We start from the raw sequence: 25,049 nt of genomic DNA on the forward strand, positions 1-25,049 counted from the left end.
CAAACAGAGCAGTCAGGCCTCACCGCCCCAGGCAGTCCTCCAGCCTGCTGTAGGAGGCAAAAAGTTCAGCTGCTGTTTTAAAGACCATAAATCTGCCTTTCCACTGTGAGTCTGTTGATACATGTTCTGCAGCTGTAACAATAAATGTACCTGCACTGTTAGAGGAAGTTCTCTGATCTTTTAGTAAAAGCTGCAATACTATGTTGTAAAAATACTCTGTAAAAGGTAAAATAACCGCATTAAAACCTTACTAAAAGTAAAAGTAGAAGACTATTTGCACCAAAATATACTGAAAGGGGAAATATTATGCAAATGTTTAGGTTCTTATTTGTATTTTTCGCCTCTACTGTGACATTTTTAGATGCTTTGATGTTGAAAAAGGTCTTTATTTTTCTCATATAAAATCAAATCAAGTTTTATTTATATAGCACATTTTTAAAACGATTTTTGGTCGAGCCAAAGTGCTGTACATACAGTAAAAATACTTTACAATAAAGACACTTTACAACAAATACAACAGCACAGTTTGTACAGAATATCAGTATGAGAAAACGACACCCTCTGTCCTTAGACCCTCACATCGTACAAGGAAAACTTCCAGAAAAACCCCACAGTTTAAAGGGAAAAATGGAGAAACCTCAGGGAGAGCAACAGAGGAGGGATCCCTCTCCCAGGACGGACAGACGTGCAATAGATGCCGTCTGTAAATCGAAGAGATAATACATTTTACAGCATAGGTAGACCAAATGTTTGGAAATGCATGTGTCTATAATAAGAAGATGAATCCACGAGGATGTCAACAATCCTGTGGGAGCCATCAGGGAAGCAGCATGACGAGAGCCAGGCAGGACCGCAGAGACCGGTTCAGCCACGACTCGAAGTCCAGGACTCAATCCAGAACTCAGGATAGAGGATCCAGGACACAGGACCACAGCAACAGGATCAGCCACGACTCAGGATCCCGGCGTAGATATAGACACCAAAAAGAAATTTGGGGGAAGCTGGGTTATTCGGAACATGAGAGTACACAGGTACAGACAGACAGAAGGAAGAAGTAAGGTGTCCCCCGACAGTCTAAGCCTATAGCAGCTAAACTAATGTGTCTACGTACATGCACTCCCTTAGGATAGGTTGAGGGAAAAGGGTAGCAAGTAAGAAGTAAGAAACAGAGGTGGAGAGGCACACGCAGGGAGCAAGGTCCCCACTGGAACCTTAATTGGAATTGGTGAGAGGTAAGGACATACTGCCTGTGATTGTTAGATGGCTGTTCCTCTGTTGTGATCACGTACAATGTGTTGAAGCACTGGCCAATAGAAGTGCAAGTGTTACACAGTAAAGATGTCATTATGTTACAGAAGTAAAGTAGAGAAACTCCCTCTGGAGGGAACACAGGGATTTCAGTGTTTTCATACCATTTACATGCACAAAAAAACTATTAAACATAATATTGGAAAGGAAAAACCCCAAAAAGCACAATAGGGCCCCTTAATATTTCACCTGATAGGCTCGGAGTAAATTGCTTTGTTTGCTTATACTAGAGTGGAATAACTAACACCTGTCTGATTTTGGTGAGATGATGACCAATCGGGTGCCAAATCCAGCAGCCAAAGCACCAGCTCTGCCAGGTTTAGATGCCCCCTTTAAAAGTGAAAGTACTAGTACCCACTATATACTTCAACTCTTTTACATTTTTATACCAATTTTGTAGCTGTCTAAATGTATCTGACAACTTTAGTTACTACTTACATGCACATCAGAGTTTAAAAAACCTATAATGGTCTTATAAAACAAAGAGCAAATGTTATACAGTAAATGAAGCCACCGGACATAACAAAGTGTAACAACGTTCTCTACCTCAGTTGGCTGCAATATTTAAAAGCTACTTGCATCCATAATGTTTTCCATAATATATATAGAGAGTACAGTTCACGAGTAAATAAACGTCACTCCCCCGGGTACCTGTAATATTTAACAAAGCAAAACAGAGTCAGAAAGAGAAGCAGAGGTGAACGAAGTAGCTCTTGTTTCACTGTAAGGCAGAAAGTGTATGGAGACTCAAAGAAAAATCCGGAGGTGAAGAATTCTGCTGAGTTCATGTTGCAGAGGGTGGAGAAGTAGAGCAGGACGAATCAGGAGGGGAGAGTGAAGAAACAAATAAAAACAGGAAATAAAGTCCACAGCTGAAGAGGAGAAAGGTGTTGCAAGTTCATCAAGTAGAAAAAAGGGAAAGAAAGTGAAGTGTGACCAGAAAAAGACCTTGCAGTGACAGGCAAAAGAAAAGCTGATGTTTTGCAGCAGGGAGAAGATGAAAGTCTAGACGGTTAAATTGCAGGGGGCTGTGGAGAGGAGCGGTGGCAGGAGTAAGTGTGGGCGGGGGGAGAGGAAGTGTGGCCGACAGGGGAGGAATTTAAAGCCCCATTGTTCTGGAAGAGCAGAGGCAGAAGGAGCAGACACACTCCGGACGACATGGACGTGAGCGCAGCCATGGAGAAGGTAGGAAGCATTTACATCTGTGCAGCTGAGACTCTTATTCATAAATACTTCCAGATGTTCATCGGCACAGAGAGGAGGTCAAGGTTCAGAGGTGTAGATATTCTGTTGATGGAGGTCTGGAGACACTTCAATAAACCTTCTCTCTATCACAGCTGGTAGGATTTGAGCTGCTTTTAAAATCAGAGGTGGAAAAAGTACTGAAACGCTATGGTTTAAAATGTACAAGTACAATTCCAGGATTAAAAAATATGGCTCAAGTACAAGCAGTATTATCAGCAACGTGTACTTTAATGCTTTTCCAGAGGTATTTTAACAACATTTTGTGATATTTCTTCACCTTTTTTCTTTTAATGAAATGTCTTCTCTTCCATTTGTTTCTTGCGTGTTAATTGTCAGGTCACGCAAGACCTTGTTCAGAGAAAAATGTCTAAACAAAGTAAATTTTCCCGTATGAAATATGCCATTTCAGCATCAGAATATTCTTAAGATATGGATCTAATATTTACTGTGTTGATTGTGGGGCAAAGGAACAGGTCAAAAACTGTTTCCACGTTACTTCTCTCATTGGAGTTAATCAAATCAGACCTGCTGCTAGTCTCCTGAAGAAGTGGGGCAGTGGCAAAGAAAATGTACTCTCAGTACTTCTTCCTTGCTTTATAACAAGCTGTGTCCAACGCAGAGGCCATTTTTCGATTGCAATTTCTAGTTGGATAAATTATAAAAAATTAAAATAGACTCAAAGATGACCCCAACTTACTTAAACTAAATGATTTAATGGAATTTTAAAGGACACCTATCATGCTATATTTAAATGATATATTGTAGGGCCATACCTATATAAGGTATATTTATACGTTTCTGTTTTCAAAATACCAAACAGATCATGCATTTTAGCCATGCCTCATTTCGCTCTATGTGCTGTTTGCTGTCTACGGGGCTGATTCTGTGAGCTGCAGCTGACCACGCCCCCCTGCAGGAGAGGGGAGCCGTGCTCTGATCAAGTCAAGAGGGGGAGTAAAAAAAGATCTCCGTCCTCCGTGTTTTATTATATTATTATAGGCCTATAGAGTCGTTATTCATTTGTTTTAAAGCTCAATAAATAACAAAGAAGACCTTTGACCGGCACTTTTCTAATTTTGTCGGGAAGATTTAAACTTTAACGGACCGGCGAAACAAACTGAAACTGAAACTCTGCCTCACGGTCCCCTCGTTCCTTCGAAGAGGCGGAGAGGTGGGTGTTTGTCATCTGCTGGTGGACTAACCGGAGAGAATTACAGTGCTTGCCTCGACGGGGAGGGATTGCATTGAATTAAAGCAGCGGGAGCAAACGCTTGCCTCGGGGAGGGAGAAAAAAATCCACAGCGGAGAATAAACAGGGGGTTTGTTGGGCCACGGCCGGCAATGGCCGGCCGTGGCCCAACCCCACATTCCCCTGATAGGTGGAGAGTTGGCCCAATAGCCGTAGCGCCACTTTACTGACGTCAGTAAAGTGTTCAAATCTGGATCAGTTTTTATCAGATCCGTTGCAGCCCCTTTTTTAGAGATTTGGGTATGGAGGAAAATAGAGAGGGTTGTGTTTTCTGACACTTGGTGAGTTCCCTGGAACACCGGGGACACATATTCATGTATAAAAGACGTACAAAAGTGCATTTTGCATGATAGGTCCCCTTTAAGTAATAGAGCACTTCTTCCACCTCTGATTTGTATTTATCACGTTGGTTCTCTGACCTGCATTAGGCTCTTAAATATATGTTTATGTCACTTTGGATAATCTCCCAGGCTTGTTCTCAAACAGCTGGAGATTTGTAGTTCAGTCAGTGAAGGTAATCCACCATGACCTGATCCTCCCACTGGGTCGGTTCTGGCGCCGCTCAGATCCGTCCTCTGGTCGTTTGCTTAGAGGTCAGTGTGAGGAGGACAACCTGACGGATCAGTGTCACCTGTCGGGGGGGGGGGGGGGTCTGATCCTCCCTATCCCTCTGCTGGAAAAACTGCCATCACCAGGATGGAAATAACCCACCACACACACAATGTCTTTGGGTTTTGGACTGACAAAACAAGACATATAAAAACATCCCTTTGCACTGTACCAATTCTGATGACTTTTTTTCTGATAAAGAATAAGTTGCTTAATTAAGTTGAAAATAATCATCAGATTGTATGTATGTAACAGGCACAAAGAACGTTTACTGAGAACCTGTTAAACCTGTGTACAAGTTGTAGTTTGGTTGTTTTATGGTCATGGCAGTGAAAGATGAATTGTTCCTTTTTCAAAAAACATTGAGAATGGATTCCTTTCCACAGAGGAGTTCAAAGAAAGAATGTGTTTTAACATACAGTTTATAGGAAACAATCCTATCTTTCTCTCCCTGATATCTTTTGTTTACACTTTCAAATAGAGAATGTGCTCTTTACTGTAAATCTCAGCTCATTATGTAGCACAGGAAATACCCATGATGCCATGAGACCGAGTTCTGGACGTTAAAGAGGGTCACTCTCTACTTCTTTGACCTCCAGCCTTTTATCTCAACGTTTCCTGCTGTAACCGTCACATAGCCGACATGTTTGGCATTGCTCAGCTTCGCCTTATCTCACTCCTAAATATAGAGCTGACACACGTTTCCCTCTTTCTGAAAAAATGCATTTATAGTTTGGCTCATGTGTTATTTGGCCGACGCTCAGCAGCTAATAATACTGAACTGTTCCGCTTTCATGGTTAAAAAAGGAATGAAAGAGAGGTACAGGGATTCATGTGCTGAACTACAATGAATTGTTTACATAATAAATACATATTGTACTCAAACTATACTTCCTTTCATTTTAATTAAAAAACTGCAACTGCACACCTGTAAAATGTATATCCATTGTATATATTATGTTTCAGTAGTAGGTTGGTCAATACAGTTTATTTTAACTTATTATATTCTGTATATTTAAGTGTATTCTATTATCCTTCCACTGTTTATTTGTATACATTTTTTTATTTTGGGGTTAGAAGTTACATTTTATCACATTTTTGACTCATTTTGCAATGCCTTCTAAACGTGCTGCTGCATCAAATCAATTTACCAATATGGGATCATTAAATTAAATTAAATTTAATCTAATAATAGCTAATTTCCTTTCACAAAAGACAGTTATTTTGTCTTGAAGGACAACGTGTTATTTGCTGCAGATAAGAGACACATCACACACCAGAATATAAGAGCTCAATAGATAAGATGAACTCACCTTAGTATAAGCGTCAGCATTCTGGCCTGTTTTTGAACTTTCGATGCCACTTATTCTAATTTTCAGTGGATATAGGAATGTTTTACTACATAAATCTGTTTCCTTCCAGACATAACGTTACTGAATGCGAGATGCAACAGATTGTGTGTCATAATGCCACATTTGCAACAAGACAAACAGGGCAATGCCACTCAATCAGTTTTCTAAACAAGAACAGATACAAATCTTGACGAATTGAAGTATTTGGGAGCCACGCCTACCAACTGGGAAACTATATCAAAACATCTGTTTACAAACTCTCACACAATTAATACAGTAAAAACTAAGTTTATATTAAAGTTATGCTCACTTTTTCCCAAATACATGTCTTATTTTCATTTACGTTAGAGGCCTTTGTGTGGTTTCATTAAGTGTATGTGTGCATTATGATTCCATTATGCTCCTAATTTATTACTTCTAAATAAACACAGATAGGACAATATGATAATACAACTTCACAAAGAGACACACAAGGCCCCATGCAGAATAAATCGGAAAAGGACACTTGGGAAACCCTCATTTGGATGTGTGTTCACAGGTAAATTAGAACTTCTAGCAATCACAAAGGAATGATGTAGAGATCTGTCAATGTAACTCTGACTCATCGTTACCTGCATGACGTGCTGTGTTGTGATGCAGGATGAGTAACGGCTTTATTTCTTGTTAGTTTGGGGGAACTCTTGAGTCACGTCTGCTCTCACTGTGACTCCCACCAGTGTCACAGTGAGAGCAGACGCTCCGACAAAAACACACTTATACAAACAGTCTGCCTTTTCTACAGGAACAGAGGAGTTTTAGTGGGAGGTATCTTTAAACTTACTTCCTGGTAACCTTCAATGAAAGAAGCACTTCAATAAAAGTATTTGTACCACAAAATAAAAATAAAAATACTCTGTGTCCTGCATTCAAAATCCGTCTTAAACGGGCCCAGGGTTTCATATTTGTATGTTGTGCCTCTACTGGGACATGTCTCATGCTTTAATGTTCAAAAAGCTCTTTATTTGTCTCGTACTGTCTATATCTGTCTTTATCTGTCTTTATCTGTCTTTTCACCCTCTGTCTGAAACCAGAGCCCAGTCTGCTCTGATTGGTTAGCTGCTGGATCTGTTGTGATTGGTCAACCGCTTAGAGATATATAGCACACTACAGGGAAGGGAAAACTTTGAAAAGCATCATACGGTCTCTTTAAGTAAAAGTAAAAAAGTATTAGCTTCATAATATACGTAAATGACCAAAGGACTAATATGCAGAAAGGCCCAATTCAAGAATATTACAATATTGGTGACAATGATACATTTCTTTAATTGTGCAGCTGATAATGGAGCTTATTTAAATTACTTTATATTCTGCTGGGCAGTTTATATAATATAGTACTATATTATTGTATGAATTTTTTATCTTTCATAATTCAATAGTAGATTAATACTTGTAAATATATATTTTAAAGTAGCGCAAAACGTAGATACTCAAGAAAATACTTTAGAAATTGTACTTGAATACAGTACTTGAGTAAATGTAGCTACTTTCCACCACTGCTAGGACCACACTAACAGTTATAAACCCGTTCTGTCATTCAGTGTGTTCCTGAGGGATGTAATGACATTTCTTCTTCAGCTGTTTCTATTGCAGCCGCTGTCACTTTGACCTTTTCAACACAGACACATCAACAGCCTCTTCACCGTCACACACACATTACACACACACTCTCTTCATACCTCTAAACACACTCATCTGTCCTCTCTCACACCAGTGACTGTCGGTCTGGGTCTGTTTCTCCTCGTGGGAGTATGATGATGAAGATGAAAGAAAATCTCATAGATTTAAGTTTAGGTAAACAAATGTCAGTGCCGCGTCATGATGACATCATAGTGTTAGCTGGAGGCAAAACTAAAGAATGACTGTCGTTAGAGTGAAACAGCAGCTCATATTGTAGGTCACTATTGTGGAGGAGCGTGTGTCTCTATATATAAATATAGAGGGAATATTGAGGTGTCTGAGCAGCGACGGGCTTGTTATTCCCTAATGACAGATGGATGGGTGGACAGGTCTGTCAGCACCAGGGCGATTTAGCACAACAGTCATCAGGTTTCCTGCCAGAGGATTTTGAAACAGTCACTCATTGTCCCTGAGTATTGTTTCCTAGCTTGCATACACACACATGTACAGTTAAATTGACCTTGTGTTGAGGAAAGGGAGTGTTATGTGTTTTAAATACTCTCTAAGTCCTGACAGCAATCAATAAATCAAATGCTCGGAAAAAAAACAAGTAGAAAAGACTATTATTAGTTTGTACAATATTTTCATTTGTTCTGAAGTTATTGTGATGACCAGTCTTCCATAACTGCTAGCTTGAAAGTTGTGAGTACCAGTGGTGGAAGAAGTATTCAGAAGCTTTACTTGAGTAAAAGTATACATCGTGTCAAAATACTCCATTAAAGTAAAGGTTCTGCATTCAAAATCGTACTTAAAGGTCCAATGTCATGCTTTTCCGGTTATTACCCGTCTCCTTGTGTGTTATGTAGCTTTTTCTGCATGTAAACGGTCTGCAAAGTCACAAACCCTCAAAGTACACCCTGTAGCGAGTAAAACTCTAACACAGAAAAGACCTGTCTATGCTGCCCCAGAACGCCTCGTTGGAGATTTCTCTTTTTCTTCCTGGGTACAGTGACGTGACCATATCCAAATGGACCCATTGGTCCAAATGGTCCGTGGAGCTCCTCACACACACACACACACACACACTCTCTCAGCGGCGAAACTGTGACGCGCTGGGGGGGGGGTGCTAGTGGAGCCTCGCAGCGCGAAACTGTGGCACGCTTACACTGTAGGTGCGCTGCGTTTGGGGGTGCGGGTGCTAGTGGAGCCTCGCAGATGGGGGTGCTGCAGCCCCCTCAGCAACCCCCCCTTCCCGCGTCCATTCACACTGTCTCGCTGTCTCGCAGACCCCACGCAGCAAGCAGGAAATTAACCCAGCTCACACTGTCCGCTCCTCGCAGCAGCGAGCCGCGCAACGTCCCGCCAACACGGCACCCAGACCCCACGCAGCATTCTCATCTGTTTGTCATTACTGGTGTCATTTTCTGGTTGCTAACAAACGCCATTGTAACACATAATCACTGATGTTCCGCTGTAACGGGCCGTCTCCACGGCAGCGTTAAAAAATCTTGAAACGCTTCTGCCCATTCACTTTGAATGGGGTGACGTCACTTTTTTTCGCTTTCGCCGAAATGCATTGTGGGCAGGCGAGCGGAGATTCTCAGGATTTTCAAGATCCAAAGTTGAACAATGTTCAACTTTTGAAGCTGAGGAGGAAGCGTCAGCCAATCAAATCCCGTGTACGCAAATCTGACAGTTCAAGCTCTAGCCAATCAAACGGCGTGTATGCTGGGAGAGAAATACCGCAGGTCATTTCCTCATATTCCAAAAAATGGAGGAGAAATTAGCGGTAGCGAATCAATCACCCGGTGCTTTATGACCAGACCTACCGGGATATAAACCGGAGGAGCCAGGCATGGAGGGAGGTGGCAGAGACAGTGGTAGGTTTTCGCCTGTTTTGGGGAGTTTATATCCAGTTTACTTCGGGCTTTTTTGCTTCGTATGTCGCGGGCGGGAGATTCATGTGATTGGTTGCTCGCAAAAAATCCTCAAGCTTCAGATACGCCCACCTCCAAGATTTTTTTAACGCTGCTGTGGAGACGGCCCGTAACGGTGGTGGACTCATCAGAACAGAGGGGGCGAGCTGACCAATCAGAGCACAGTGGGCTCACAGGGAGGGGGGGGCAGGAGCTCCAACAAGCCGTTTAGGACAGAGAGTGAATACACATACTATACAGAGATGCTGTATGAGAAACCAATGTGAGTTTGGAACATTGAACAATGTAAATCTATTCTAGTAGACCTCAACAATGGAATTATGATCACTAGAAATGGCCATGACATGGGACCTTTAAGTAAAAGTACAAAAGTGTTATCAGTCAAATGTACTTAAAGTATAAAAAGTTCAAGTTTAAAAAAAGTAATTATATATATGTAATTATATGTATATGTGAGATTTTTAGATAATAATGTTTCGTGAAGAAGCATTTTACTGCTGAAGACAAACAAAGTTCTGATTTAAATGTTGTAATATATTTAAATAATTTGACTCTTTTATCACTTACAGAGTTAGTAGACTAGTGACATTTTTTTTTGTTAAAAGTAGCTGCTAAAGATGTTTAATCAATGTAGTGGAGTAAACATTTATTATTTCCTTTTAAATGTGGTGGAGTAGAAGTATAAAGTACTGTAGCATTAAATGGAATTCTCAAAATGGTACTTAAGTAAAGTACTTGAGTTAATGTAGTTAGTCACTTTCATGTCTGGTTAGTACAAATTGAAGCCATGTTCATTGTTTATGCTCATTATGAAAAGTTAACGTTCATTATGATAGTTTTTTGATGCCCGTGGGGATGGGGCGTTTTAGTCTTAGTTTGAGCGACTCTTGGAGCTAGTGCTGCTAGATTCTTCCATGGGAAAGAGTTGGAAACACTGGGCTTTGTTTTTTGTTTGTATACTTTAGAAAATCTACCTTAGGTGGTTTCCAATGTTGCCCACCTACGCTTTAAGATTTCTTCTTTATACTGTCTATTTAAACTCAACAACCAATGACAAACTGATCACAAGACATTGTTTCATGTGTTTGTTGTGACTAATGCTTATACTAGAAGTGTATAGTCTGGAAAAGGATAGTGGGCTTTTTCTTTTCTTCTTACTGTATATATAAAAGTACAAAAAAGCTTAGAAAATGTGAGTTACAGGAAAGAGGAGAAAACAATTAAATAGTGAAAAAGCTGAAGGAGATATAACTATTTTATGAGTGTGACTGAGGAGGATAAGGAGGAAAATACAAAATTGAGCACAGGGACGACTGATAAGACTGTTAGTACTGAGATAATGATGATGTCACCGGGTGGAGCAATGAGATCATCCACTATACGTCTGTGTGTGTGTGTGTGTGTGTGTGTGTGTGTGTGTGTGTGTGTGTGTGTGTGTGTGTGTGTGTGTGTGTGTGTGTGTGTGTGTGTGTGTGTGTCTGTCTGTGTGTGTGTGTGTGTGTGTGTGTGTGTGTGTGTGTTCACTCCCTTTCTTCCTCCCACACTTACTCAGAAAAGTTAGAAACAACATCTGTTCTTTCCCATCAATCACGTGCTCTCATTTCAGAATAATCGTCACTACTCCGTCAACAAACTGTTGTCTTACCTCTTCAGAGTCACTTTACTGCACAGGAAGCACTGCATTTTGTTTTCAAGCTAAATGACGTGAAGCAGGACATCATTTTCCTGGGAGATTGAATTTTTTTGGTGGAATTTCCTAAAACAGCTGGTCACTGTAGTATTTAACAGACAAACTAGATATAGAGAATTTGTTGGGGACTATCTCTACTCTGGCCACCCCTGGCTCAGTGCTTTCAGGTTAAGTTTAGGGGTGATGTTGGATAATTAAACTCAAAAGTTTTCACACTAGCTTTCACTGGCTTCACCACCCGAAGAAGTTGGTGAAATATTTTATTAATCTAGTTTTTCAGAGTCAAAAATGAAGGTGCAGGTTTTGTATTCACTTTCACTTAATCTAAATTGGCAACAGATTACTTTTCAACCTTTTCCCATCAAGCGTTCACATGTGGTATTGTTGTTTGGGCCAACACAGTCTCACTCCCTGAACATCCAGGAGCGACGCTTGGTCAAGGTCTTACTCTTTGAAAGTCATCACATGAATGCATTGTAATAAATGGTTCGGCTGCATTAAATATTACACATCTGTCGTAGTTCTTTATTTATCTACAGAGATCGGGCCTCAGAATGGACCGGAAACTATTCTTTTACCGTTCTGTTTTAATTTCACAATAAAGTTAGTAGTAATAATTTGTTTTGATATTATTGTTTTTTATTAACTACTAGACCGCTGGGTCATGTTAAGACCATCTTTTCTGTGTTGCTATGGGTTTTTTACATCGCTTTTGTGTTACAAATATCAAAACAATAACAGAATATATCCGTCGTAAACTAAACCAGAAACAGCAGTATATTTGATTTTGTTAACACTGTAAACTTGACAGCTTTTTAACCCGCACCTCCTACTGGTTAAAGCACGTTATTACACGTTTAGAGTAATTGCAATGCAGGTAGATTGTGTTGCTTTTTAATGACTGTTTTAAAATGCCTTTTTCTTAATGTCTTTCATTTTTGTAAAGCACTTTTGAATGTGTTATATGTGTTGTTGATGAAAACATTTAAATATTAAGAGTACACAAGGGTGTAACTTTGGTTTGAGAAGTGGGGGGGACACAAAACAGGGGGTCCTCCGCAATGAAATATTTTCTCAATTTAATTCCATTTCCTGCCTTTCTACAAATATATTAGGGACTATAGTGTTAACAAATCCAAGAAAAATGTGTAGTGTATATAATGAGTGTGCACACTTATCTAGTATCCTATCCATGTGAACCTGTTTTATTTGTGATTACCTGACATCCTCTAGGGGGGTCCGGGGGCATGCACCCCGGGAAGATTTGTTTCTTTAAATTGAAGTTGAATGCATCAATCTGGTGCACTTTGAGGGCAACATTAAGAGATTTATGGATACAGTTCTCAACACTCATATGAAACAGAACTGTATATATTTCAATAATCAAAAAGCCATTAGAATATGCTCACAACCAATAACAAATCATTGATAAACTCCTCTCTCCTATCTTTATCTTACCTAGTCTGCATTTTTTTATTTTATTTATGCATATTTGACTAATCACTCCCCTTTCAAACTGTGTTTTTTATTTTTGTACTGACCTATAGTACACATTGGAAGGATTTCTTAACTTATTTTATATACAACTATATATTACATAGATGGAAATATTTGTTTACATAGATGACCAAACCGTTTGAGACCCACTGAGATAACTAGACTAAAGTTTACAACCTAATCACTCAGAGAGTCCTTTACCTCCCTGAGCTGACGTTATCTCTCTCAGTCCGACAGGAGAGGACTCTCCCTCTCCTTATTGTTGAAACAGCTTCTAATCTCCGTTAGCTCCGAGCTAGCACCAGATGCTAACAACAACCCACGTAACTCTCTCAGTCTCTCTCTCTCTCTCTCTCTCTCTCTCTCTCTCTCTCATCTCTCTCTCCTCTCTCTCTCTCTCTCTCTCTCTCTCTCTCTCTCTCTCTCTCTCTCTCTCTCTCTCTCTCTCTCTCTCTCTCTCTCTCTCTCTCTCTCTCTCTCTCTCTCTCTCTCTCTCAGTCTCTCAAAGTCCGACTGGAAAGAGCTCTCCCTCTCCTTATTGTTGAAACAGCTACTAATCTCCATTAGCTCCGAGCTAGCACCAAATGCTAACAACAACCCCCGTAACTCTCTATGTCTCTCTCTCTCTGTCTCTCTCTCTTTTTATCTCTCTCTCACAAGATGCACTCGTGCCACACACACACACAGACGCTCCTCCGTGACGATGACCGCTTGCGTAAATTAAAAAAAAAAAATAAAATTAATTAATTAATTAAAAAGTGGGGGGGACACAAATGGGATTTTGAAAAGTGGGGGGGACATGTCCCCCCTGTCCCCAGTGGAAATTACGCCCATGAGAGTACATACAAAATAGTGGGAAAGTAGAAGGTCAATGATAGAAATATAGAATAGAAAATATCAAGAAGATACTGTAAATGATCACTAGAATAAGTGCCTGATAGGAGGATGTGCAAAACAGACAAACTAATAAGGCTTTATTTAAACATTAAAGAATACTTTAGGTTAAGGTCTTCTTTTAAATAAGAAAAAAGCTTTGGGGGTATCTACAGATAAATATTAAGCCTGACAAAGTACTTAAAGTCTAATATATTGCATGGTTTGTTTTGGAACTTGACAATCAACTTTCCTGCAATGTTAACTATGTTGAAGCACTTATTTGAACCGATATTATACATATTTATTATACTCTTATAAGATGTACGTAGATAGAATAAGAAATGTGCAGAATATGACAGTTTAATGGTGGAGGTATACACACATATTGATAGATGTCTTGTAATGCACTGTTGAGGAACCTCTGACCCAAGTTTTTCATTCATTGCATAACCACACCGTAGTTGTGTATATGATATGTCAATAAACCTTAGAAAATCTTGAAATCTTGAAAGGGATGTGCAAAATAGCCATTATATACAGTCTTTAATGAACGATTAGAGAATAACGAGTAATGAATATGCTTTATAGGGATCTGCAGATAAATATTTAGTCTTCTCAAGCACCAACTATCAAATATCTCGCCTGATTGTTGGCACTTGACAATCACCTTCACTGAATTTTACTCAGGTGTAACTAAAGTCTGATTTAAGGGTTGTTTATATTTCACATCATTAATCCAAATCTGTAAAGTAACTAAAATAAATGTAGTGGAGTAAAAATACCAGGTTAACCTTAAAGAAAGCCCTCAGGATTATAAAAGACCCCCATCACCCCAGCCACAAACTGTTCTGTCTGCTGCCGTCTGGCAGGCGGTACTGCAGCATCCGGACTAAAACCACCAGACTCAGGGACAGGGTAGGACTCGTTCGATTCCTGTTTTGAATAGTGTGCCGTCGATGGGTTTCATTCCATTTCAAAGTGCTGTTTGACGCTCGGCGTAAACTTCGCGCACTGCCACTCCAACATCCAATCACAGAGCTTGAGGACTAATCACGGGATTTGTCAAGCAAAGCACATGGTGTAGTCCCAAACGATAGCTGAGGATTCTGGGTAGTGTAGTGTCTTCTGCCACCCTAAACTCAGAAAAAATATTTGTTTCTCCGAATCGAAGGGGAAAAACACAAAAGCATTGTACACAATTTAAACCAATCAATGTTGTTTAATTAACAAGGATAATCTGGTGTTTTTGAGTTGATGAGTGGTGCAGATATCACTGTAAAATCAATCGACAGTAAGGAGAATACTTACTTCCTGGTGTAAAATCCTCCGTTATCCAATGGGAATGGACGCTCACATTGCCTTTAACTGCCGCAGACATGGACCGATGCGGTGCTTCCCTGAGCGTCAAATACCGCCGCCGATGGGAATACATTGCAATCAGTTGAAAGCTCTTTGCGTCCGTTTATGAAGCTGAAGGAGACTCGGCGCGTCACAACTGCACGCCAAAGGACCCTGACCAAGCGTCGCTATTGGAGTGAGACTGTGTTGTTTGGGCTGATGTTGCAAAGAAAAACCAAACCACTATCTGTTTCCCTCAGCCCCTACTGGCTACATCTTTTGTAGAACACCATCGACTATTACTGACTTTAAGCGATCTGTGGAGCTATCTATTCTAGCACTAAAATACTTGAAAACATTTTTCTTTTTCATTTAATCGTTTATTTGAATAGGGACAATGCACATTGATGAACACTTTAGACAAATAATGCTTCAAGTGTAAATATGCCGGATTTTAGCTTTGAGCTAATTTCCATCCGTAGTCCCGTCACATACAACATATAAGAACATGACATTTGTAAACATAGCAAAAAATAAATACATGATATGCAGAAAGAGCATGAGCAGCACACACAAGTATTTACCACATGGCAGTACAATATAGCAGCAACGACATATTAAGTGCAAGAGATGATACAAGAGATGCATAAAGTGCGAGAGGAGTTACCCCTGTATTAAAGTGCATTTAGTGGTGATTGCACGTCTGGTTGTTTCTCAACCATTCTTTGAGTTGACCTTTGAAGCTATTGAGAGTGGCACAATCCCGTATCTCAGTTGGGAGGCTGTTCCACAATGAGCTGCCTTTAATGGAAAGTACATTTTGTCCAAAAGTGGTCCGTCTACGGTGGATTTCACAGTCTCCTCTGGTTTCTGACCTAGTGCAGCGTCCAGTGTGTTTTCTGTGGATGAATTCCCCTAAGGGAGGGAGGGGGGGCCAGTCCATGTAAACATTTATAAAAAAAGCACATACTTTTAAAAGACTTAAAATTGTCAAAACTCAAGAAATTGTGTTTTTCTAGGATGGTACAGTGGTGGTATGAATAAGGCTTTCTGTCAAACACCTTGATAGCTCTCTTGTACAGCTGTTCTATGGGTTTCAGGTTTGTGGCACAAGCAAACGACCAGTTTGCAAAACAGTATTCAACGTGGGATAGAATCATACAGTGGAGGTATGACTTTGCAGCATTGCCAGTTAAGAAAGGTCTGATTTGTTTAAAATGTTGCAAGTTGAATTGAAAACAATGCAGAATAAGCACTGCATTTTGTTTTCCGGCTTTGTGCTGCATATCAGGCCTTTATTTTCATTTAGTTTTTGTAATTTCAATACATTTAAAGGGATTAAGTCAAATAGAAAGCAGAATATGTGTGTTCATGTCACCTAGTGGAACAGTGTGGCTTGTTGATGTGTTTATTTGAACATCAATGGAGCTCTATGGCACAGAAGATCAGGTCTTTATACATACCCTCACTACAGTAATAAAAAGTAGATTATCCCCAGACTCATACCTTAAAAAGTCAAACACTTTACACATTTCAATTATGAGATAAGTGTTTCATTATTTTTGACTTATGGAAGAAAATATTTTTTATTTTCATCATTCCAACACTTTATTTTCCTGCTGTACACATATTTTGGACCTTAATTTAGGCTTTTTTCAGGTTCACTTCTGATCTTAGATGTTCTCACTTTAGGTTTCTTATAAAGTAGAAACCTAATGGACTGTACCTCACAGGATCAGAGTTAGCCTCAATAATGATAATAATATTAATAATTATAGTATTAACCTTTGAAAATGAGTTATGAAGTGTTTTACAAAGACATAAAGAGAACAGACAATACAAAACATGTAATGTATTCAGTAATAATGACAAGTGAGGTATGATAAAGAACAGGAAATACAAGAGATTCAAGAGAAAGCTATTCTGAAAAAAGGGTTTTTAAAAGAGAGGTTTGAGAAAACAATGTGTATCATGATGGTGTTTTTGTTTCAGATGTCTATGAAGCAGAGTACAGCAGGGGCAGCCGTCTGCCATGTATGTGAGGCGGGCTGCTCTGGATACCAGCCACATTCCTGGAGGTATACTGCTTTTTATTATATTATAATTTCTCTCTGCCAGGAACCACAAGAGAGAAAAAAAGAATGCTGAACACACTCTTTGTGGTTTCTCTTCGCTCTCTCAACGACTCTCTGCTATTAAAGGAAGTTGTTGGTGGTTTTGCATACTTCTATCCCGTTGAGAGGATGAAGTGAGAGTCTGCTGTTCTGCACCAACAAGCTTAGACTACATGGACAAAAGAAAGATGTCTGTTTTCTTACACCAAAACACTAACTGTCTGTTTCTACAGATGGAAAGACCATGAGGGATGATGTCCCACTTATTTGTTTACTGTTAGCTCCATCAGTGTTGCACCACTTTCTTAAAGTGGACCTATCATGCTATATTTGAATAATATAGTGTAGGACCATACCTATATAAGGCATATTTATACTTTTTTTTTTGCAAAATACCAAACAGATCATGCATTTTAGCCATGTTTGTAAGGGCAGATAAGGGCAGAACAGCACCATCTACAGGCCTGGCATATGTACTACAGCGTCTCCAGCGCTTTCGAACGGCAATGGCCGTGACTGTCTCCTCCTGATTGGTGGAGTTGGCCCAATAGCCGTAGCGCCACTGTCCTGACGTCAGTAAAGTGTTCAAATCTGGATCAGTTTTGATCAGATCCGTTGCAGCCCCTTTTTTAGAGTTTTGGGTATGGAGGAAAATAGAGAGGGTTGTGTTTTCTGACACTTGGTGAGTTCCCTGGAACACCGGGGACACATATTCATGTATAAAAGACGTACAAAAGTGCATTTTGCATGATAGGTCCCCTTTAACTGAAAACATAATTTCCCTATATTAAAGCGATTTGGCTCCCTGACAAACCCCTAAGTTTACGAGTTTATTTCTTGTTACAGAATTTCCAATTTCTTTTTCAGACCTCATTACCTCATCCCTGTTTTTTTAATAAAAACCTACATTGGCTCTTATTCGCTTCCTTAGAAAACCCTTTGCAAGTCGCTGAATTAACATTTTCCTTAAATATCTTTCTCTACTTATTCTTCATTTACCTGTGCAGAAAAGCCTGTATCAGCTGTGGTTGTAGCGCGGTGGACCATGCTCCGGGGAGTGACCTTGAAGATGACCAGCGAATGGGACGCCTGCTCTCAGACTCCCCATGCTCCCACCTGACAGCGAAGGTCAAAGGAGGCGGCGGCCTTCGCATATACAAGAGGAACCGCATGATCGTGACCAATCCAGTGGTGTCGCGTAAAGACCCGACCTTCAACACCACGACGTACGACTGGGCGCCGGCCGGCCTCCACCAAACACTGGTGAGGATCCGTGGGAAGATCAGGAAGTTGGATGCTCTTGTGAAGTTGAGAAAGCTTGTAAAGTCACATTTTCTATAGCAGATTTTCTTTGAGGCTGAGATCTGAGGACTTTGCAGGACAATGCTTTGTGTTTAAAATAAATCAGTTTGTTAAGTAACTTCAGCTACGGATATAACATTATGTGATATTGTAAATCAATTTTGATATAATGTCTCACAAATGAACACACATTTTATGAAACTTATAACATTTAATGCAATAGCAAGGAGTAAAATGTCTATAACCCAACTTCAAAACGGTTGCAGGACTTGCATCCCCACCACTCAGCTAAAGGCACACTCATCTTCCACATGATGACGTTAGGCAGTCTCATAGTTCACTATGGGGTATTTACAGACAGATTTCATGTCGTAGAACAAAACGTTAAAATCTTTTCAGCTTGTTTAACCATAGACCATGTTTCAGGCTGCTAACCAAAAACACTTACTTAAGACAAAGCAACCCGGGGGGCTGAAAATGCCAACTCATTTCAGGTTTTAGGGCTCATTCCTGCACCACTTTATTGGTATTCTAATTACTAATCAGTAACTGGAACAAATGTAAGACCAGTCCTCAGTTCCTTGTCTTTTATGTTTGTTTTTATCCTACTTTGTGCATGCACATGCTCACAAACAAACATAAACAACTTTTTTTTCCCATCCTAGAGGTTTACCAATGGGATGTATCACTATACTCATTAGTATGGTTAGTTTCTGCAGCTCTTCGTGTGTTGAACAGTGTAGGCCGTCTGGTTGTCATTAGATAGACGTTTCATGTTTCACATCTATCATTATAAGGATGACAGTGGTTATTGAGAGCTGCGGTCTGGAAAACCTTCCCCTAAAAACTAAATGTTGTTTGCCTAATGTTTTTCCACTTTAAATGATGCTGCTAGTAAGAAACCTAGTCTAAAAATACTTCTACTTCATCTCCTGCTACTATACTGTATGTCTACTAATTCTCAGAGGCAAATATTTTTAGTTACTTACTTATTATAATACAATATTAGCACCAATGAGTCATTTGACTTTCATACATTTACTAAAGTAAACTTTTAAATGCAGGACTTTATATTTACTTATTTGTAACAGAGTATGTAATTCATAACTGCTTTCTATGTAAGAATGTGTAGTTGCTTGTCCACCTTTGTTGCAGCTGTAGACTGTTAGTCATTATCTTAAGGACAACCCTCAGCTATGTCACTGACAACACCTAAATCTCAAAAAGTATTATGAACATTTCCTCAAGTCAATCTGAAGTCAACAAGCCATGTTGGCAAGGGCTAGGCAGTCATATGTCTTACAGTATGATTTACAGACTGCAATAGAAGTATACATGTCGATAAATTGAACTTGTGAGGTAGAGGTTATTTAGTTTACATATTTCCTTTTTTTCCATGTTCTATATTTATGATACATTTGATGATGAATTTGCCATTGAAAGTTCATCAGACAATTCTTAACTCAACATACTAACAACTAGTGGAACATGCAAGCTGCTGTAAAATGAAAAGCTACAGTAAAACTAACCCAAAGTAAACTGCCCCTGATCCTCTTCAGGCCATGCAGTACATGGAGCTCCTCCCGGAGAGTCTTCGTTCCGTCTCGGGGACAGACGGAGCGTTGGAGCGGCGCAGGCAGCTCCTCGGTCAGCTCCCTGCCTACGATCAGGACCCCATGAAGTGTCAGAGCCTCGCCACCGAAGAGGAGGTACATCACTCCAAACACTATTTATTTCTTAAGCTGTATGTAAACTAACCAATATACCTTAAAGGAATACCTTAACCCTAGGGTGATTAGTTTAGATGGTTTAGGATCATTTAAATTGTTATCCTGGCTTCTCTGACTCCTGCAAACTCAAAACACATCATCATCTTGAGGTGATGAAGCTTCATGGAAAACAATAAAAGTGAAGAGGTACCAGCGTTGTACTTGTTGCTTTTGTGCTTATCTGTGCTAGCACGTCTGTCAATGGCATATTTTTCTTTGCTGCAAACGTCCGCAACGCAATGACACAACATGCAAAACATCATGGAAGTCATCCCTTTAGGATGGTTTGCGATGAATCCACGCTCATTCAACCGCAGTTTGACCTACAGCTAACTAGTTTGACCTACAGCTAACTAGTTTGACATGACTCATGAGCTTCATGTGCCACAGTGCCGTGACGCCAAAAAGCACATGGCTAATTTGGTTTATGAACCAATGATTACAACATATGTATTTGACACCCCTTTCAGCTAATGATTTGTAAAAGTATTAGGTGATGAATATTTGCACACAGCTTCTCTTTTTATTTATTTATAAAAAAAAGAAATTAGTTACTAAAAAGGAGAACCAGAAATCAAACATGTTGGTGTAAGGTATTCCTTTACATGAGATCTCTTACTTTCTGATGTCCTCCTGCAGATTTCCGCCATGCTGCTGTTTGTGCAGAGCTACAAGCAGGAGGTGCTGGGAGTCGGCGAGGTGGCTTTACCTGGCGAGGGTGGAGCTCTGAGGGAAGCGTCCAATCAGAGGATGGCAAAGGAGGCCAAGGACCGCAGCAACAGCGACAAGAAGGATGCTCTGAAGCACCAGGACCACGGCTCAACCAACAAAAACATCTCAGATGACGGCTCCACTAACGGAACAGATGGCAGCAAGAAGACTGGATATGTAAGGAACATATCCAAAGTGTATCATTTTCTTCCATCGGTGTCTGCTTATTACTACAATTAGATAAGACAAGGTTTGGTGACATCTTTAAGTAGCTTGGGATCATGGGAGTTGTTGTTTTCAACACCATCATTGCAGTTAGCTTTTTCCCAGTTTAAAGCCCTTCACTGTTTAATGTTAGGATGTTTTGGTTCTGACCTGGAGCTGAATTATGTACATACGTATCCTCCTCTCAAAAACTAATGTACGCAGTGAATAAAACTGGTAAAATCACGTTAAAATCTGTGTTTTTCAATTGCTTTTTTGCAGACAAAGTACAGAGCATTTTGACTTTAATCCTTCATACAGTTAAAATATATTTTAAACTACCAGAATTTAAAAAAGGAGTGGCCTTAGACATGCAAAGGAGATAGGACACGGACCATGATATAACAAAAACCAACAGATTACTCTAGGTTTAAAAGGTGTTGGAAACATTTGGGATAATGTAAGTACACAACTCACAACAACAACAACGACAAAATACTTACATAAGTCTCGCGTTTTTAGAAAAAGCTTCATTTTGTATATTGAATCATATGTTGTTGCAGTAATGTGCTTCACAACCTTCTCTTCTCACAGCAGTGCACAGGTTGCCAAGGTGACGTTACCATGGAGAGTCCGGCTGTTTACGCTGAGCGAGCTGGTTACCATGACGCCCTGTGGCACCCCACCTGCTTTGTGTGTGCGGAGTGTGGCCAGGGGTTGGCAGACCTGGTGTACTTCTGTTCCAATCAGAAGCTGCTCTGCGGACGACACTACTGTGAGACGGTGTGGCCGCGGTGCTCAGGCTGTGATGAGGTGAGACCCTTCACGTACACTTCCTTTCCCCCTACATAGTCAAAGAAAATTAGATTTTGTATCTGGTTAGATACCTCAAATAAGGTCTGTGGTTAACACAAGAGAAGAGATTTTCACATTTTGCCCTACAACATAAAATGTGTCAGTAAATACCCCACTGGTGAATGTCTGAAGCTTTAATGTCATTAAAACGGCGGTTGCTACCAAATGACTAAAAGAGACTGCTAAAACATCATCACACAGACAGTTAGCCGCCTTTAGCTTAGCAGTGGTGATGTAACGTGGTGATGGTAACGTTAGCCATTTACTTCTGGCGCTTGCATTTACGCTTCAAGAATCATAAAAGTGATGTTATTATGTACAGATTATCCTGCTGAACAAAAATTGTTACCATTATAAATGGGTCTTTAACGCTTTTATCCACAACGACTTATAATTGCTATCAACCACGAGGATACAAATACAGAAAAGCAAGAATTATGCAGCTATTAACTATAAACAGTAGTGGCCCGTGAAAATGCTGATGTCATCGTACGCCTGCTAGATGGCCCTAAGGATTGACCAATCACCATAATGTGATTGGTCAATGCAACAGTTACGTTGCCATTTATTTTAAGCTACAAGGCCCGTCCTGTTGATTCTGAAGGCCTCAGGCTGGTTTATTTGACCCTGCAACACATTCTGACTTATATGTGATTGGATAACAGCTCCAACATTACCAACCATTACTGGACGCAGCCAGGGCCGCCCCTGGCCAACTTGTGGCCCCACGCAAAGTTATATGATGAGGCCCTCTGTGTCGCGAGCGTTGACGGGGGGACGGGGGGACGGGGTGCTAGTGGAGCCTCGCAGCGGCAAATCCGTGGCACGCTTAGACTGTAGGTGCGCCGCATTTGCGCTTCAGATGAGGCTTCCTCCGCAAAATGAAGAACCTTCCGCAAGATGAGGCCCCCTCCGCAAGATGAGGCCCCCTCCGCAAGATGAGGCCCCCTCCGCGAGGTGAAGCCCCACGCAGTCTGCGTGATCGTCCTGTAGGGAGGGGCGGCCCTGGACGCAGCGCAACCGCACGAAACACAGAGAAAAGCCATACAATGAAGAGAATAGACTATTGGAAATCATTAAAAACTTGTTAATGAAAAAACGATATTAAAAGATTAGTTAGTGATTCTGACCGTGTTTAATCCAGGAGAGAAGGCCTTGCTTGCCCTGATGGCCCATTAATATACATTTAAACAGGCTATTGGAACAGCTACAGTTATATATACTGCTCATTAGGAGTCTTAACTCTTTTCTCAAAATGAAAAAACATTTTTTTTTTTTTTTTAAATGTATTTGTTCTTATGCCTGGTTCAAACACTGAAGAATTCAACTGTAATCTTGACCTTAACTTTATTCTCCAATTGCAAAATAAACGTATCTGTTTTGTCCTGTTTCTCCTCCCTCAGTTGATCTTCTCTCAGTCTTTTCACACGGGGAAAGATGGAAGAACTTGGCATCATCAGCATTACTGCTGCTGGAAGTGCGGACAAAACCTGGATACACCCTGTCAGCACTGAGACACAGTGTTAACTCAATATGGTGATTTAAAAGATTTAGCACTGCTCAAAAACAGAATTATAGGGTCAAAAGACAGAAAAAAACTAAACTGTAAATATGATTTCGACTGTGGTGGTTTGCCTGTTATATACAAATACATGAAATGAGTAACACAATAATACAGAATTAGTAACGCTTAAAGTCATTACATTTTATTTTCATTTGACAAGTATTTAAAATACTCCAGATGATGTATCAATGTTTAACATACTTAAGATGTCTAGCTGACGTTTAAGCACTCTCAGTCGAGCCTACTGCTTTAAGTACTTAAGGGAATGTTTAGTTGACACAGAAGTGTTTAAAGTACTTACTGGTGGATTTATTATAGCACTTCAAGAACTGACAGTGACTGGAGCCAGATGGTTTTAGATAAAAACAGAAGCAGAAGCAGATTTGTGTGTCATTTTAGGAATGATCCAATTATTTGACTTAAAACTTAGGGAACTGGACAGGCAGAAGGCAGAGAAATTAACAGAACTGTGCTGGACTGTTTTTATTTGTGTTTATCAGTGTAGATTTTGACCCTTTGTTTGTACAAATAGGAAGTATGGATTTTACTTTTAATTTGCTATTTTATTCATTTTCCTCTCTTTTTTTTGACGTGTTGTTTTAGTCAAGCTTAAGATTCACTTATTATTTTGAGTGAGGTTTTGTATCTCTCATCACTAAACAAGGTTTTGTTTCTGTGAGGTTCACCAAGTATTTTGTTTTCAAAGTTAGAATTCAAAACTAAAAGTCATACAGCATCTAACCTAATATAATAAATACATTTGCTTAGTTTTTATCCTTCAAAAACGTTTTTAAAGCAAAATGCCAATTTTTTAGAAACAAGGAAAATATTGTAGCTAGTAGTGTTACTAGATAAATATGTTGCATATAGAAAAAAATACTGTTGAATACAATGTACAATGAAAATAAAGAATAGATGCAGATTCTTATGGGAACAGCATTTTCAGGTGACAGGGTTGCAAGATGATGCAGTGAAATATAACAAGGAATTTCATATTTAAAGTTTTAATTGTGTGTGTCAGTTTGAAATGTTTAGCCTAGTTTAGCACAAAGACTGGAAGTGTGAGCCTAGCTCGGTAAATTATGAAATAATACAAGTTTTATATGAACACGAAATGAGCTGTTAAACTTTGTCGGGGTAAAATGACAATCAAGGATTTCTATAAGTTTGTGAACAAAAAATCTGTTTTTCTGAAAAGATAAAATAAGGAATTCCCAGATAAATTATGAACGGTGCTGTTAATATAAATTACAGCATTACAAAATTACACTTATAACTGAATTTCACAGTAAAACTGTGAAAAATATGAATTAAATGTTACTGTATTAAAGAGGCCCTATTATACTTTTTTGGTTTCCCTTTCCTGTAGTGTGTTATATAGGTTTGTTGCATGTAAATCGTCTGCAAAGGCTACAATCCCAAAGTTGCCTCCAGGGTGTTACCAATCAGAGCAGACTGGGTGAAAATAGGTGCAGCAGCACAGGCAGTATGAGAACAATAAAGAGCTTTTTGAACATTAAAGCATTGAAACATGTCACAGTAGAGACACTAAATACAATTATGAACATGAAAATGAGCAGAATAGGTCCTCTTTAAATCAGAAGTGATTCTGTTCATGAAATAATTAAATGTCTTCACCCGTAGGGATTAAAGATAATCTCACACCAGGTTATAGTTGCATGGCGTGTTTTGTTTAAAGAGAGAAGAGAAAATGAAGAGATTTTTGCGTATGATCATGTTTTGACAGCTGAATAAAAGCCATTTCTGATTGAA

The 25,049-nt window shown here is 39.7% G+C and overlaps 1 protein-coding gene across 1 annotated transcript; it reads left to right on the forward strand.

Annotated features, from left to right (window-relative positions):
* The first annotated feature begins 2,437 nt into the window (after positions 1–2,437).
* Positions 2,438–25,049, forward strand: lmcd1 (LIM and cysteine-rich domains 1). The gene is made up of 7 exons (XM_034149920.1): positions 2,438–2,493; positions 16,750–16,835; positions 17,879–18,134; positions 19,733–19,882; positions 20,582–20,830; positions 21,452–21,670; positions 23,116–25,049. Exons 1-7 carry the CDS (start codon positions 2,467–2,469, stop codon positions 23,224–23,226), a joined length of 1,098 nt encoding a protein of 365 aa, XP_034005811.1. The 5' UTR covers positions 2,438–2,466; the 3' UTR covers positions 23,227–25,049.

This window comes from Trematomus bernacchii, unplaced genomic scaffold, assembly GCF_902827165.1.
Source record: "Trematomus bernacchii unplaced genomic scaffold, fTreBer1.1, whole genome shotgun sequence".
Taxonomy (NCBI): Eukaryota; Metazoa; Chordata; class Actinopteri; order Perciformes; family Nototheniidae; genus Trematomus; species Trematomus bernacchii.

Coding starts and splice junctions, on each gene's coding strand:
- lmcd1 (XM_034149920.1), top strand. CDS start 2,467: ATGGACGTGAGCGCAGCCATGGAGAAG. Junction 16,836..17,878: donor TACCAGCCACATTCCTGGAG/GTATACTGCTTT, acceptor TTACCTGTGCAG/AAAAGCCTGTATCAGCTGTG. Junction 20,831..21,451: donor GCAGCAAGAAGACTGGATAT/GTAAGGAACATA, acceptor CTCTTCTCACAG/CAGTGCACAGGTTGCCAAGG.